Consider the following 17303-nt stretch of genomic DNA (forward strand, 5'->3'; position numbering starts at 1 on the left):
TATCTCCATTTTTCTCCAGAGAATACTATGGCTCAGAGAGGTTAAGTAGCTGGCCTTAGGTCACAGAGCTCGTAAGTGGCAGCGTCTGGGTTTAAACCCAGGCTGTCTGGCTCCAGCGTCCCTGATCTTAGCTGTCTACCCTTGCCCCTCTAGCTTCTGGATGAGAAAGGCTGGACTTTTCTAAAAGGGCTTCAGAGGTCAGAAGAGAGAAAGTCAGACTCCTGAGGGTGCTGAGGCTTTTGGGGCCAGAGTCCAGCCCCTATTTCCCTGCTGGACTCAGCTGATTCCCCCTTCCAGGCCTAAATGAAACTGAGGGACAGTTGTGGAGACCTTCCTGGTTCAGGCCTCATGCTGAACTTGGAGGAAGACTTTGGAGAGGCAGTTTGGGGCAGTGGTCATCAGTGTGGACTTGCCAGTCTCTACCATGTGCTGTCTGTGTGACCCTGAGCAAGCTATTTCACCTCCCTGTGCCTCAGTTGACTCATCTGCAACGTGGAACTATAATCATTCCTAATAATCTTGTGGGATTGTTTCAACGATTCCTGAAGTCGTGTCTGTGGCATGCTGGGCACAGAGCCTGCTACACCGTGGTGGATGTATGTGCTCAATTCCTGGGTCCTGCGGAGACTGGAAGTATCAAGTGATTCTAGACACATTTCAGATACTGCTTGGAGTGAGTGTCTCCGAAGAAAGAAGCAGGAGACACATTTCCACTCAACAGTGCAAGAAACATTCATTTTATTATCCTCCTGGAGCCAGCACTCACCAAGTTTTGGCTGTTTGTGCCTGAATCTCCTCCCTCTTTTCCATTCTCCAACCACTGCTCAGGCCTCCTCCTCTCCTGCTGTTCCATGGTCCAGCCTCCTCACTGGGGTCCTGCCTTTAGTCTTACTCCTTCAGTCCATCCCTCATCCTGGTCCCAGAAGGATTCTTGAATCCAGCCATGTCCCTCCCCTGCTCACACACCCTCCATGGCTCCCCATTTCTGTCCTGAGAAAGTCCCAGCTTCTCAGCTGGAGTTCAAGTCCCTTTAGACTCCAAACCCCACCCTCCTCACCTGTTCTACCATCTCCCTCTAGTCCCATAGAATGACTTTCTGCTCCTGGAACAAGTCTCTGACTTTCCACCTCCATGGCCTTTGCCGAAACTGTGCCCTCTGCCCAGAATATCCTTCTCTGTTGGATGAACTTCTACTCATTTTTCATGCCCCATATCCAATGCCCTTACTCCAGGAAGCCCTCCGGCATGGATGGTGGTCCTGGAAATAGTGGCCAGGCTCTGGTGCCATGGGCGGTTGGCCAGCGCCAGTTCTGAAGTCCAGCCTTGACCCCGTGGGCCCATCCTGCCTCCCAGGCCATGAGACCTGGATGATGCCATGATCTCCCTTGGGTGTGGACAGGCTCAGGGCTGAACCTGATCAAGAAGGAGACACAGAAACCAGAGAGGAGTCATTTGTTCATTCATTCATTTATTCATTCTACAGTTGCTGGACCCTACCACTGACCAGGCACTGGGTTAGGCTCCTTTATAGCTGAGCTCTCCCAATTCTCATAGCCTATGAAATAGGGATAGACCTGCCCTATATTATGGATTCGATCTTTGGGGCTCAGAGAGGTTAGGTGACTTGCCCAAGATCACACAGCTGCTGAGGGTGGATTTGAGCTCAGATCCATCTGACATTGAGCCTGAAGTGCTCTGCCTCATAGAACATGTTGGTTAAGAGCAGGCGTTTTGGAGCTTGGGGGCCTGTGTTCAAATCCTGGCTTTACCACTATGGCAGGTGATGCCAGTGTCTGCGCACATCCTCTCGGCCCATTTCTGGCTTCAGTGGGCTGACCTCTAGCTGCTAGCACCTGTGTTCTAGGGCTTTCTCTAGCAGCTGAAGCCCACTCTGCACGGGCGGACTGTGAACTTCAACCTCAGCCGGTGATTATGGGACTAGGGGAGTTGGTATAAAAACACCTCAGCCCCCTCACCCTCAGGTGGGTTGACTCTGAGATGGATGTCCCCCAGAGGTCCCCAATGGGACTGAGCCCCAGTTGCCCATGGGAGTAATTCCCTTGACAACTCTTTGCTGGCTGCCTTCCCTGTCTATCTCACTTCTCCTCTCCCCACCCATGTTTCTGGGGGTCACCCCCCAAATAAACTGCTTGCCCTAGAACCCTTGTCTCAGGTCCTGTTTCTAGGGAAGACCAAACCAGACAGTCCCTTTACTCACCTGTAACTTAAGACAAATCATTTGACCCTTCTGAGTAAAGTAAAATGGGGAAAATAGTAGCAACTACGTCATAGGGTTCTTGTGTGGGTTGAATGTATGAATATCTGAAAAATGCCCACGGCAGCACCCAACTGCAAGCATGTGTATGTGTTAAAGAGAACAATACTAGTAATATTTTATTACGAACATAGAGGTATTGGATAAGTGCCAACCGTTATCATTATTGTGTTTACTCTTACTGCTTTTATTTCTTGAACACCAGCCGTGTGTCAGGCCCTGTGCTGGGGCTCTTCCACTTTGCTATTCCATGAATCCTCTCAACTACCCTCAGAAGGGGAGTTGGCTTTTCCCCCAGTTTTCAGATGAGGGAATGGAGACTCAGGTGCGGCCAGCTGCCCACAATCATACAGCTCTTCCCGGCTTGTTTTGAGGGCAGGGGATGTGGTGGGAGGGAAGGGCTGGGGGAAGCCAGGGCTGGACACCTTCTCACTACCCTTCTCTGCCACCCTCTGCAGTATCTTCCGAATGAGACAGGCCTCCAAGATGAGAAGAAGGTGCTGGACAGAATGCACCACGTGATCCTGGTGTGGATAGGACCTGTCCTGCCACTGTTGGTGCTGGTGCACCCTGACTACATCAAGCCCCTGGTGGGCGCCTCGGGTAGGTGGGCTGGGCCTCTGAGTGATGAGGAAACCCTCAACTCCCAGAGCCCACCTGGGTTTCTAGGCAGGTGGGCTATCCAGAAGAAGGGCCATTTGAAGGATGAATAGGAGTTTACCAAAGCCACAATGACAATGCAGATAATGGGAACAGCGTGGGAAAAGGCGTGACAATGAAAGTTCCAGGAACTTTGAGAGGATGTTTACCTCTCAAAGTCAGAGCAGACATGTTCGGATAGGCAGTTGTTTGCCCAAGCTTTTGTTAAATGGTTGTTGCTCAATTTTAAGCCACGGCACTCCTATCATTTGGGTTCTGACGCTCCCACTGTGGCTATCGCAGCCTGCAGCCTGCTCTCTTCACCTAGGCTGGCCCTGACTGACAGAGAGGGAGAGGTAGAAGGATTGCTTCTCCCTTCTGCCATCCACACCTATCTCAAGGTGCAGGATTCCCAAGTGTGCTTGGCAGGCTCTTGCTCAGGCTTCAACATGCAGCTCTAAAGACCTTCTCCTCCAGGAAGCCTCCTTTGATCCCCCAGACAGACCATAGGTCTCTCCTCTAGACTCTCCCATTCTCACTCCTAACCATTTAGCGCTGAATGTGTCTGTGTCTAGCACTATCTTCCTCATAAGTGGGGCTCTGGGCCCTCAGGGTGGCCTCACATGTACCTGGGCATCTCCAGAGGCATAAGGGGACATTTGAGAGAGGAAGGATGGGAAATAAAGAGCTCCAGGAATTTTAGGACCTCTGGCCTCAGCTTTGGTCTCTGCAAACACACGTATGGAGACCACCTTCAAGGCTGCACCCTGAGTGATGAAGGAGGAAGGGGCTGCCATCCTTCCCTTTCACAGCTCTGCCCTCCTCATGCCTCAGTGTCCCCCATTATTGCATTTGTAAGGGAATGACCATCCCCATTGAACAAAGAGGAAACCTGGACCCTGGGAAGGGTGACTCTTCCAAGGGATGGGCACCAAGTTGTGGGAAGAGGCCTGGGCCAGGACTTGTGTGGGCCAGGTTTGAATCCAGGCTGGAGCATGTGCTTGCTGTGTGACCCAGCAATTCATCTAGCTTCTCAGGGCTTCAGTTTCTGATCTGTAAAATAGGGTGGTTGTGAAGAGTCAGTAATATAGTGTGGGTTGGTGCTGATAAAGGTTTTTTCTCTTCTGCCTTTTTAATATCTTTTTTCTTTCTTTATTTCCCCCTCCCTCCCCTCTCCACCAGCTCAGAGCATCTGTTTTCTGAGTCTCACCCTGCATGGTTATGAGACCCCAAGTAGACCAGGGAGTAGAGCCCCCATCATAAGCTTGGCACTTTAGTAGATGCTCAGGCCTTTTCTTCTCCTCTCCCCTCCCCTCTCTCAGGACAGGCAGGATATCCAGTGCCTCCCCCACTGGAGGAGCTGGATGGGAGACTCCAGCTTGGGGAGGGTGGGGCTGTGTGAGTCAGGAGAGGCAACCTGGAGTCAGGCCTCCTGGCCCCAAGGTGTCCGGGCCCCTCCATGCCTACCTGCCTGAGATTGGACAGACCTGGTCCTAAGTCTTAAATTCCATTCCCTATTGGGGCCTCCTTGGGACCACATCTCAGGGGTTTGCTCCTCTAGGCTTAAACCCACATAGCTGATGGGCCCTGAGGAAGGCATGGCTCTTTTAGAACCTCTGTTTCTTCATCTTTTAAGGGGCATTTGGGATATACAGAGAAAGTAGGTGAAAATGCTTTATAGAAGACAAGGCAGGATATACAGCCATTTAATTGTAGCTTGTTTTCATATATTCATTTTAAAAATTGAGCTGAAATCACATACCATATAATTACTTATTTTATTTTATTTTATTTTATTTTTTATTTTTTTTATTTTTTAAGTTTTATTGAAGTATAGTTGATTTACAATGTTGTGTTAATTTCTGCTGTACAGCAAAGTGATTCAGTTACACATATATATTCTTTTTTTGTTGTTGTTAGTTTCTGCTTTATAACAAAGTGAATCAGTTATACATATACATATGTTCCCAAATCTCTTCCCTCTTGCGTCTCCCTCCCTCCCACCCTCCCTATCCCACCCCTCTAGGTGGTCACAAAGCACCGAGCTGATCTCCCTGTGCTATGCGGCAGCTTCCCACTAGCTATCTATTTTACGTTTGGTAGTGTATATATGTCCATGCCACTCTCTCACTTTGTCACAGCTTACCCTTCCCCCTCCCCATATCCTCAAGTCCATTCTCTAGTAGGTCTGTGTCTTTATTCCCATCTTGCCCCTAGGTTCTTCAGAATCTTTTTTTTTTTTTTTTTGGATTCCATATATATGTGTTAGCATACAGTATTTGTTTTTCTCTTTCTGACTTACTTCACTCTGTATGACAGACTCTAGGTCCATCCACCTCACTACAAATAACTCAATTTCGTTTCTTTTTATGGCTGAGTAATATTCCATTGTATATATGTGCCACATCTTCTTTATCCATTCATCTGTCGATGGACACTTAGGTTGCTTCCATGTCCTGGCTATTGTAAATAGAGCTGCAAAGAACATTGTGGTACATGACTATTTTTGAATTATGGTTTTCTCAAGGTATATGCCCAGTAGTGGGAACACTCCCATTTACCACTGAAACAAAAAGAATAAAATATCTAGGAATAAACCTACCTAAGGAGACAAAAGACCTGTATGCAGAAAATTATAAGACACTGATGAAAGATATTAAAGATGATACAAATAGATGGAGAGATATACCATGTTCTTGGATTGGAAGAATCAACATTGTGAAACTGACTCTACTACCCAAAGCAATCTACAGATTTAATGCAATCCCTATCAAACTACCACTGGCATTTTTCACAGAACTAGAACAAAAAATTTCACAATTTGTATGGAAACGCAAAAGATCCCGAATAGCCAAAGCAATCTTGAGAACGAAAAATAGAGCTGGAGGAATCAGGCTCCCTGACTTCAGACTATACTACAAAGCTACAGTAATCAAGACAGTATGGTACTGGCACAAAAACAGAAATATAGATCAATGGAACAGGATAGAAAGCCCAGAGATAAACCCACACACATATGGTCACCTTATCTTTGATAAAGGAGGCAAGAATATACAATGGAGAAAAGACAGCCTCTTCAATAAGTGGTGCTGGGAAAACTGGACAGGTACATGTAAAAGTATGAAATTAGAACACTCCCTAACACCATACACAAAAATAAACTCAAATGGATTAAAGACCTAAATGTAAGGCCAGATACCATCAAACTCTTAGAGGAAAACATAGGCAGAACACTCTATGACAGAAATCACAGCAAGATCCTTTTTGACCCACCTCCTAGAGAAATGGAAATAAAAACAAAAATAAAAAAATGGGACCTAATGAAACTTAAAAGCTTTTGCACCACAAAGGAAACCATAAACAAGACGAAAAGACAACCCTCAGAATGGGAGAAAATATTTGCAAATGAAGCAACTGACAAAGGATTAATCTCCAAAATTTACAAGCAGCTCATGCAGCTCAATATCAAAAAAACAAACAACCCAATCCAAAAATGGGCAGAAGACCTAAATAGACATTTCTCCAAAGAAAATATACAGATTGCCAACAAACACATGAAAGAATGCTCAACATCATTAATCATTAGAGAAATGCAAATCGAAACTACAATGAGATATCATCTCACACCGGTCAGAATGGTCATCATCAAAAAATCTAGAAACAATGAATGCTGGAGAGGGTGTGGAGAAAAGGGAACACTCTTGAACTGTTGGTGGGAATGTAAATTGATACAGCCACTATGGAGAACAGTATGGAGGTTCCTTATAAAACTAAAAATAGAACTACCATACGACCCAGTAATTACTTATTTTAAAGTGTAAGGTATTTAGTGTGTTCACAGTGTTGTGCAACTGTCACCTCTCCCTAGTTTCAAAGCCTTTTCATCACCCCATAAAACACTCCATAATGATGTTATCACTTCCCATTCCCCCTTCTCTTCATCCACTGGTAAATACTTTCTGTCCCTATGGATTTTCCTTTTCTGGATATATCATAGGAAAGGAATTATACAAAATGTGGTCCTTTGCAGCTGACTTTCACTCAGAATAGATTTGAGGTTCATCCACATTGTAGCAATGATCAGGACTTCATTCTTTTTTAAGGCTGAGTAATATTTCATTGTATGGATGTATGGATATACCATATTTGCTTATCCATTCATCTGCTGACATACATTTGGGTTGTTTCTACCTTTTGGCTCTTATGAATAATGGTGCTATGAACATGTGTGTACAAGTTTTGGACATATATTTTCATTTCTCTTGGGTAGGTACCTAGTTGTAGAATTGTGGGGTCATATGGGAACTCTATGTCTAACTTTTCAGGGAACCACCAAACTGTTTTCCATGGTGTCTGTGCATTCATTTTTCCCTATTAGGGTTCTGCTGTGAGCTGGGCACCCAGATATTCATCTCACAAGTTTTTGACACCACTGAGCAATAATTATAGTCACAGTAGTAAAAATAGCCAACAGTTGGTTAGTTATTCATTTATGTGCATGAATATTTAATGAGCACCTACTGTGTGCCAGGAGCACATTAGTTCATTGAGTTTTTGTAGGGTTGCCATGAGGTAGGCAAGATTGTTCGATTTTCTTGCCCAAGTTTACACAACCAATTAGGGCTGGGATTTGAACCCAGACCTGGCCGGCCCAGAGGCCAAGCTCTCAACCACAGTAATATGCAGCTTCCTGCTGGGCACTTGTGGGGGCTTTTCTTATATGACCTTCTTCAGGGTAGATGTTACCATCTCCTTGTTACTGGAGGGGAACGTGATGGGAGAGGTAGCCTGGACATAGGCTCTCCTGGCATTGAGTGCTGAGGGTTGGATTAGAGGAGGGACCTGAGGATGGCAGAGCAATGGTTCAACTGGAGAGAAGGTTTGGAGAAAGCTTCCTGGAGGAGGCATCAGTGAAATTGGGCTTTGAAGGATGCATAGGAGTTTGCCTGATGAGAGGTCCCAGGTAGAGGGTCCTAAGTGCAAAAGTGCAGATGTGTGAAAGTGCCAGGGGAATTCAGGTGACTTGGGGTGTCTGGAGTGAAGATGACGTGTGGGGAGAAGTAGGAAATGAGACAGGAGCTGGACTCAGAGCACCTATGTACAAAGTGAAGGAGCTTGTGTTTTATCTTGGGGGTGTTAGGGAGCCATGGGAGGTGTTTGAGCAGGATAGTCATTGGACAAGTCTGTGTGTCAGAAAGACCCTTGAAGGGCCTAGTGTGGAGTCCAGAGCCCAGAGGGGAGAGGAGTGACTAGACTCCCACCTCCTCCTCCAAAGCTGCCTCTTCCTGGAAGTCTGCCTTGACTTCTAGCAACCCTTTCTCTGTGCCTCCCTCTCCTCCTGGCACACATTCTACCTTCTTGCCAATTACATGGCATGCCTCTGCTTCCCTTTCCCACTACACCCAGAGCTCCTCCAGGCAGGGTGTGGAGCTGAGCCATCTCTGGGGCCCCAGCATTGCCCAGCACGGGTTGGGCACAGAAGGGTGGCAGCAGAGGTGTGTAGAATGGGAGAACGAGTGGACAGATGATTGTGCATACAATTGGCCAATGCCTGGGGAGTGTGTGTGTGTGTAGGTGGCTGAATCATATCTCAGGTAAAAGTGACATCACTTGAGTTTCAGGTACTTCCTTCCTGGACCCTGCCCATTCTGTCCCAGATCTATTCAGCACATAGAAAGGGAATGCATTCACTCATCCATCCAACCACCCACCCACCCATCATCCATCCATCTATCCATCCATCCATCCATCCATCCATCCAACCATCCAACCATCCATCCATCTACCCATTGATAGTTTTCATTCATTCATCCTTTGATTGGTTAATTCATTCATACAATAAAAATTTATTTAGCACCAATATGTTAGTGATCAACAAGGTCCCTCCCTTCAAAGGGCTTGTAACTGGATGGATACAATCCTGAGTGATTGGTGGGAGAGGGAATGGCATCCAAGCAGAGACTGGAAGAAGGAGGAAAGAGTGTTTGAGGCAGAGAGGGCACCTGGTGGAAAGATTCAGAACAGAGAGAGAACACAGCTTTTCAAGGACCTGAGACAAGTTCTATGATGTTAGCAAGTTGGGTGTGCACGGGGAGGGGTGGTTGTGGTGGATAGAGGTGTTCTGAGAATGGTCTGGACTGGGATAGGTCATTCAAGGCTTTATAAATGGGCTGAGCAGTTGTGCTTGAGGCTGATGGGTGTGTGGGCAGAAAGGGACATGGTCAGATCTAGAGTCAAGTAAGATCCCCCTGGGTCTAGGGTACGGGACAGACTGGAAAGGGCGAGGCTGGAGGCTGGGAGCACAGGAGGTGTAATTCAGATGGCCTGAGTTGGCAGAAAAGAGGGGGTGGATTAGGAGAAGAATCAGGTGAAGAAAGCCATACTGGAGAGAGAGCACAGCCTGGGCAAAGGTTTGGAAGTGAGGGACAATGTGTGGGGTTATTTGGTGTATGCTGAAGGATGAGATGGGAGAGGCATACGGCAGCAAGATAGGACAGGGCCTTCAGTGCTAGCCTGAGCTTGAACTTTTTTACAAAGGTTTTAGGGAGCCATGGGAGGTGTTTGAGCAGGGAAGGCTCATGTTCAGATCAGCATGTTATAAGGCTCTCTTTGGGGCAGGTGTGGAGGATTGGACTGGAGGGGTGACGTGGGAGGTGAGAGCCCAAAGCGGAGGCCCAAGGAGGTCATAAGCAGAGGTCAAGGGTCAGAACTCTGGAGACATCATCAACTCTTCTCTCTCCACAGCTACCGTTGCCCCCAAGGATGACCTTTTCTATGGCTTTCTGAAACCTTGGCTGGGTGAGCTCGGGACTGGGTAGCCTGGAGCTGGGGCTTCACGAAAGAGGGGCAGGGTGTGGGGTTTCTTGGTGAGGTCCTTAACCTTGGTCTTCTGGGTTCAGGAGATGGGCTGTTGCTCAGCAAAGGTGACAAGTGGAGCCGGCACCGCCGCCTGCTGACACCTGCCTTCCACTTTGACATACTGAAGCCCTACATGAAGATCTTCAACCAGTGCACTGGTATCATGCATGTGAGTCCCAAGGTTTCCTGGGAAGAGGGTATCCTGGTAGTGAGGCTGGTCCAGGCTCCAACTCATGGGCAAACCATGTGATGCCAGGAAGCCTCACTTCCTTTATCTATAAAGTGGTCTTGTAGTGAACTTGCAGCTGGGTCATTGTCAGCCCGGCTGAAGGTCTGTGGTCTCCATACCCATTTGCCACGTGTCTTTCTCTTCCAGGCTAAATGGCGGCGCTTGGCAGAGGGCTCAGAAGTCTCCCTTGACATGTTTGAGCATGTCAGCCTCATGACCCTGGACAGTCTTCAGAAATGTGTCTTCAGCTACAACAGCAACTGCCAGGAGTGAGTGTGGCCTCCCTGGGGAACACAGAGTCAGCTGCTCCAGGGGCGAGGTGATGAGAGGAAAAAGGAAACTCTTAGCTGTTAGGCACTCCTGCGCAGCTGGTGCTCTGTCACTGACAGCCTGTGTGGTTCCAGGAAACTGACATCACCTCTCTGAGCCTGTTTCCCAAAATGGGCATCTCCATCCCATCCCCACAGTCATCGTATGAGAATTATAGGGGATAATGTGAGTCAATAGCTTGGCATACAGTAGGTGCTCGGTAGACACTAGTTTCACTCATTCCTCCACAAAAAGTATGTGGTCTTTGGAAAGACCCTCCCCACACTTTCTGAGCCTCAGTTTCTTTGTAAAATAGGGATGACAATACCTGACCTTCTGAGAGATGTTTAAAGGATAAAATGATATAGCACTGCCCTGGCACACAATGGATGTTGATTGAATATTTGTTGAATGAATGAAATAACCCTAGCTCTGGTTCATTTGTTCATTCATCAAATATTTGTCGTGTACCTACTATGTGCCTGGCACTATGCTAGCCACTGGGGATATGGTGGTAAGCACTAAGCCCAATTCCTTGGAGCTTACAGTCTAAGGGGATATAAGGAATAAGGGACATAATGACTGTTGAGTTTGTAGCACACAGTAGGTCCTCAATAACAAGCTGCAGACTTTGTTACTCTGGGCCTTGTAGTGGTATTGTTTCAGTTGGGTAAGGTGGAGATGGCCTTAGTAATTAATTCATTAATTGATCCAAGAAATATTTATCGAGTGCCTACTGTGTGCCAGCTCTAGAGTAGAATACAGTGGTCAACAAAACAGATAAGGTCTTGCTCTTCTGGAACTTACATTTTAGTGGGAAGACAGGCAGTAACCATGAACAAATAAACAAGAAAATGGCAGTTGGTGATTAGTGCATGAAAACAACAAGCATGCTTCAGAACTAAGGACGGCTCTTTGCAATCCTGCCCCCTGCAATTTAGTTTTTCTTTTTTCTTTTTTTATAAGAACTTTACTGAGATGTAATTGACATACCATACAATTCACCCATTTAAAGTATACAACCAATGGTTTTTAGTATATTCACAGAGTTGTGCAACCATCACCATAATCAATTTTAGAATATTTTCACCAAAAAGAAACCCTGTACATTTTAGCACTCATCTCCCACTTCCCACTTCCCCTCCAGATATAGGCAATAACTAATCTTCCTTCTGTCTCTATGGATTTGTCTTTTATGGAAATTTCATATAGATGGAATTACACAGACTTCTGTTTCTGGTTTCTTTCAGTCAACATATTGTTTTCAGATTCAACCACGCTGTAGTTGAATTATCAATAATTCGTTTTAAAAATTGCTGAATAATATTCCATTTACCACATAATACCATGTTTTGCTTATCCAGTCATCTGTCTGTAGACATTAAGGTTGTTTCCCTTTTTTGGTTATTATGAGCAATGCTGCTATAAACATTTGTGTACAAAGTTTTGTGTGAACGTTTTAAATTCTCTTGAGTATATACCTAAGAGTAAAATTACTGGGCTATACGATAATTCTCTGTTTAACCTTTTTTGGAACTGCCAGACTTTTTCCATAAGTTGGTTGCACCATTTTACATTCCTACCAGTATGTGAGGGCTCCAATTTCTCCACACCCTCATCAACACTTGTTATTATCTGTCTTTTTGATTATAGCCATCCAGTTGGGGTAAAGTGGTATCTCATTGTAGTTTTTTTTTGCATTTCCATAATGACCAATGCTGTTAAGCATCTTTTCATATGCTTGTTGCCCAGTTGTACGTCTTCTTTGGAGAAATGTCTATTATATTCTTTCCCCATTTTAAAATTGGGTTATTTGTCTTTTTTATTATTGAGTTTTAAGAGTGCTTTATATATTTTAGATACAAGCTTCTCATCAGGTATATGACTGGCAAATATTTTCTCCCACTCTGTGGATTGTAGCCATTTAATGATGCTACATCTATTTAGAAGTCCTCATCCCTCTTTGGGCCTGTTTTAAAATGTACCTAGAATTTAGTTTTATTCAGGTATGGTGAGGCCAACAGATCAAGAAACAATTGCCATTGAAAAGATAGTTTGTTACTTACTGCTCCCAAGATGACGGGGCATGCCACACCACACAGGGCCACATGGGGAAGCACCAGAAGAAAGCATGGCAAAAACATTTTTGGGGGGTGTTCTACGGGAAGGAATGGGAAAAGCAGGGTATGCAGGCTTAGGATTGGCTAGTTTGAATAATTTCAGCAGGCTCTGGGGCACAGGGGTGCCCCCAAGTTATCCAGTGCCTGGCCCTGGGGTGATTAAGGCAGGGGGATAGTGGCTCAACCCAATAATGTTTGGAGTATGGACTCTGGATTGGTTGGTTTGCAAAAGAAAGGCATGCTCCTGGGTGAGTCATTTGCTGTCGCTAAGAAATGGCTAGTCCTGGGAGGGGTGGTATCTCTCCAGTCAGTGAGGCCCCAGGTGGCAGAGCATCAAGAATACAAGGAAATAAGAAAATAGAGTTAATTCAGGGCCTCTCTTTGTAACCTGCCCATGGGGAGAGGAAGCTTGTCTTAGGGTACGGGGCTTTGCTCATGGCCTTTCTTCTCCCTGGCAGGAAGATGAGTGATTACATCTCGGCCATCATTGAGCTGAGTGCACTGGTGGTCCGGCGTCAGTATCGCCTGCATCACCACATTGACTTCATCTACTATCGCACAGCAGACGGACGGCGTTTCCGGCAGGCCTGTGACACCGTGCATCACTTCACCACGGAGGTCATCCAGGAGCGGCGGTGGGCACTACACCAGCTGGGGGCTGAGGCCTGGCTTAAGGCCAAGCAGGGCAAGACCTTGGACTTCATAGATGTACTGCTCCTGGCCAGGGTGAGGCTGGACCCTGGAGGGTGGAGCTCTGCCCAGGACAGCCTCCTCATGAGTTGCAGCAATTGTGTAAAATGATAAACATCCAAATTAACATGGATCTAGAATGCAGGCAGATGCAAAACACGTAAGACTGTATTCGTTCGTTAGGGTTGCCGTAAAAAAGTGCCCCACACTGGGTGGCTTAAATGACAGAAATAAATTTTCTCAGTGTTGGTTTCTTCTGAGGCCTCTCTCCTTGGCTTGTAGCTGGCTGCCTTCACCTGTGTCTTCACATTGTCTTCCCTCCGTGCATGTCTGTGTCTTCATCTCCTCTTCTTATAAGGACACCAGTCATACTGGATTAGAGCCCACCCTAATGACCTCATTGTAACTTAATCACCTCTGCAAAAGTCTTATCTCCAAATTAGGTCACATTCTGAGGTACTGGGGGTTAGGATTTCAACTTAAGGGTTCTGGGGTGGGGCTGGGGAGGGACAGAATTCAGTTCACAACACAAAGATGAAATACAAGACCTTGAAGAAATGTGACACTTGCAGAGATAGGTGGTCACCTATTTGTGGTGCTTCTGTGGAGTTTCTGAGCAGCAGCTGGGTTCTGGATTCAGACAGTCCTGCATTCCAGTTCGATAATAGCTCTGCTGCTTCATGGATGTTTGACCTTAGTCATCTAAGTCTTCCCTCTGAGCCTCAGTTTCCTCATTTACAGCATGATGATCGTAAGACCTGATCACAAGATTGTTGTCAGGCATCTGGCAGGATGCTTGGCGCTAGGAGCTGCTGAAGAAATACAAAGTCCCTTCTTCCTCTCATCTTTGGCTCTCTTTCCATCTTTCTTAGACAAGTTGCATACATCTATCTGCCTGGAATCCTTTCCCCTGCAGCTTGGCTTAAGATAAAGAAGGGGGTGTCTTGACTTTGGAAGAACTCCTAGGATGTGGCGGGTGGGACGAAGTGAGCTGAGCAGAGTCTGCTGCCCATTCCAGGATGAAGATGGGAAGGAACTGTCAGATGAGGACATCCGAGCTGAGGCAGACACCTTCATGTTTGAAGGTGAGGACATGGGGTGTGGCTGGGGAAGGATGGGAAGGGGCCCCATTGTCTGAAGACAGCATCTCCACTATCTTTGGGCAGCATCCATATAAGTTCCTTATCTGCCTGCAGGTCACGACACAACATCCAGCGGGCTCTCGTGGGTGCTGTTCAACTTGGCCAAATATCCAGAGTACCAGGAGAAGTGCCGGGAAGAGATTCAGGAAGTCATGAAAGGTCGGGAGCTGGAGGAACTGGAGTGGTTAGTCTGGGGTCATGGGGGTAGTGGGGGCAGGTTGAGTTCAAAGCCTTGAGTATTAATCTCTCTGCTCTACCACTTACTGACTGTCTAACCTCAGACAAGTCACTTAAGCTTCTTGAATTTCAATTTCTTCAACTGTAAAATGGGGATGACAAGTAATGCGTATGCCTACCTCATAATGCAGGAGTTCTTAGTTAAGAGTGTCTTAGTCAGCAATGGTTGCAATAATGCTGCCTAACAAACAGCCCCCTAAATTCAGTGGTTTGCAGCAAGCATTTATTTATTGCTCTTGTCTGCACATATTTCTTGCTCTTGTCTGCATATTACTCTTGTTACTCTGGGCTGCACTGAGTTGAGTGGAGATGCTTCCAAGCTTAGGTTTGTGTTCAGGTTTTTTCCATGTCTCCTCATTTTTCATGGACCAGCAGCCACGCTGGGCATGTTCTCCTCAAGACAGACTCCAGAAGCACAAAGAACCACACAACTTAAAACCTCTGCTTGCATTGTAACATTCCATTAGCTAAAGCAAGTCATCTGGCCAATCCCACCATGAATGGGGTGGGAAATATGCTCCAGCCGTCTGAGCAGAAGATACTCAGAATCACATGGCAAAGGGCATAGTGTAAAATTCCAGTGTCGGGGGAAGTGTAAGAATCAGGAATAATAAACCGATTTACTTCAGATGTGTGGCTGTGTGGAGCTGATTCTGGGCGATGCAAAGAAAACACAGCATTGAACAGCAAGAAAGTTCCTTTTGGTTCATTGTCAGCCATTTGGATTATGACCTCAGGGAGACACTTTCAGTTGGTGCCATTGTGTCTTTAACACCTTGCTAATCCTTGCTAATCTGCCTTTTTAACAAAGGGAGAAGATACCTCAGGTTCTGAGAATTGGGCAGGAGGTGGTATCTAGCCAGAATTTAATAACTGTCTTCTGTTTTCCCAGTGGTGTTTATATTTATGGATACCTTTATGCCAGGCATGCCATTTGCCCTTAATGGTAGCAACAGAGAGTTTCTATGAAAGATAACCTGTTAGTGTAAAGAAAACAATCTAGATCATAAACCAAGGGTTATAATTAATCCAATTTTGTGCCCTGAAGTCCAAAGGAAAAAAAGCTAATGTACTGTAAGAAGAGGATGTATGGGTTTATAAATACTGAAATTGATCTATACAGGCTGGTAAATTGCTGCTACCCCAGGTCCCCCTGGCTGTCCTGGCACCTCCCCAGGGATGCCCCCCGACCTCCACATAATTCATCAGTTAAAGGGTTAATGCTGGGCTCACAGACATCCGGCTAGTGCTGCTCTAATTGGTCAGGGGTCAGATATTTTACTTGCTGAGGATTAGAGGTGTGTGCAGGGCACAACTGCAAATGCCTGAAGTTGGGGCAAGTCTGAGATCCTGGACTAGTTTCCTGCAGTTGCTCCTAATTGCCTGTGCACATGTGTGTGTATATGTGTCTGGGGAAGGGGGTGGCACCATGGCCTGGACCCTAGTCACCCACTGTTCCACATTCCCCAGGGACGACCTAACCCACCTGCCCTTCACCACTCTGTGCATCAAGGAAAGCCTCCGCCAGTTCCCACCTGTGACCCTGATCTCCCGCCGCTGCACGGAAGACATCAAGCTTCCAGATGGGCGCATCATCCCCAAAGGTGCCCTCTATGTGCTCCCTGCTGCCTGCCTGCTCTATTACCCTGCTCTAGTGCCTGCCCCAGGTGCACCATCCCTGTAGGCACTTTATAGCCTGTTGCTTCTGGGGTGATGGGGGAGACTCAGTTGTGTGTGTGTGCTGGGGAGATAGAGGTTGGTGAGTCCAAGAAGAAAGGAAGGAGTGGGTGTGGCAGGGTGGGCCCTGTGAGGGTGCAGGTAGGGAGGGGTTGATTTCATTCCGTTGCCAGATATTCCCTGGAGACCAGGTCCTGTCCTGGGTGATGCTGGGCATCTAGAGAAGCTTCATCCCCAGGCCCAAGCTTTGAGTACCACCCAGACTGGGGAAGATACATCAGGGCACAGACATTCCCAGACACATGGGGTGAGGGATGGGCTAAAGGGAGGGACAGAGGCTGGAGCAGCCCCAAATAAGGAGCGACGGCTGTATCTGGGGTGGAATGCAAGGAGATGGGTGTATCTGGGATGGAATGCAGGGAGGGCTGCCTGGAAGAGGGAACGTGAGAGGTGAGCCGTGGGGGTTGGAAATGAGAGCATGTTTATGGAGCAGAGCCTCAGGGTGCAGACAGTGAAACGCCTTGAATGCCAGGTTGAGGCACTTGAACTTGATCCTCAGGGCAGTAGGGAGCCATGGGAGGTATTTGAGCTGAGGAGGAGCAATGTCAGATATATGAGTGAGAAAGATCCCTGTGTGGCCAGGATGGCAGCTAGAAAGATGGTGATGGGAACTTCTTATGGAGAAGCAGGGGGAGTGGATGGGGCAGCAGAATTTTTTAGGGAAGGATGGGCAGGAAAGGGTGGCAGATGGCTTGTGGGAATAGCATGGCTCCGGGGAGAGCCGGGGAAGCGTAGGTCTCCAGAGGAGGTCCTGGTTTCCCTCGGATCCACTGACCCAATGACCCCACCCCTCCCCACAGGAATCATCTGCCTAGTCAGCATCTATGGGACCCACCATAACCCTACAGTGTGGCCTGACTCCAAGGTGAGCTCCTGCCCCAACCCTCCCTTCTCTCAGCTTCTTTCTTCTCAGAAGGGGCAGTCCTTGGTCAGCAAGGCCTCCCCTCCCCTCCTCCCCAGGGAGCCAGATGGCAGGGCTGGGTGTAGGGCTTGAGTACTCCTCCCATTTATTCACCCATTCACTGTTAATTCATTACATCAGCAAATCTTTATTGAGCATCTATCGT

At 47.0% G+C, this 17303-nt stretch overlaps 2 protein-coding genes across 4 annotated transcripts in view; one reads left to right on the forward strand and one right to left on the reverse strand.

The window, feature by feature from the left end:
* The window catches only part of PGLYRP2 (peptidoglycan recognition protein 2), a 360132-nt gene that overhangs the window by 37276 nt on the left and 305553 nt on the right, over nucleotides 1-17303 (reverse strand). The window lies entirely within an intron of this gene.
* The window catches only part of CYP4F22 (cytochrome P450 family 4 subfamily F member 22), a 30052-nt gene that overhangs the window by 10994 nt on the left and 1755 nt on the right, over nucleotides 1-17303 (forward strand). For 2 of the 3 annotated variants that reach the window (XM_082457716.1, XM_082457715.1), the window contains exons 3-11: nucleotides 2734-2878; nucleotides 9659-9712; nucleotides 9814-9941; nucleotides 10149-10270; nucleotides 12889-13156; nucleotides 14139-14205; nucleotides 14317-14446; nucleotides 15970-16103; nucleotides 17037-17101. In XM_082457716.1, the coding sequence (XP_082313842.1) occupies nucleotides 2734-2878; nucleotides 9659-9712; nucleotides 9814-9941; nucleotides 10149-10270; nucleotides 12889-13156; nucleotides 14139-14205; nucleotides 14317-14446; nucleotides 15970-16103; nucleotides 17037-17101 (1113 nt within the window). The remainder of the gene's footprint in view (nucleotides 1-2733; nucleotides 2879-9658; nucleotides 9713-9813; nucleotides 9942-10148; nucleotides 10271-12888; nucleotides 13157-14138; nucleotides 14206-14316; nucleotides 14447-15969; nucleotides 16104-17036; nucleotides 17102-17303) is intronic. The other variant, XM_082457717.1, reaches the window with a different exon arrangement.

Source organism: Balaenoptera physalus (assembly GCF_965194825.1).
Source record: "Balaenoptera physalus genome assembly, chromosome: 3".
In the NCBI taxonomy this organism is placed as follows: Eukaryota; Metazoa; Chordata; class Mammalia; order Artiodactyla; family Balaenopteridae; genus Balaenoptera; species Balaenoptera physalus.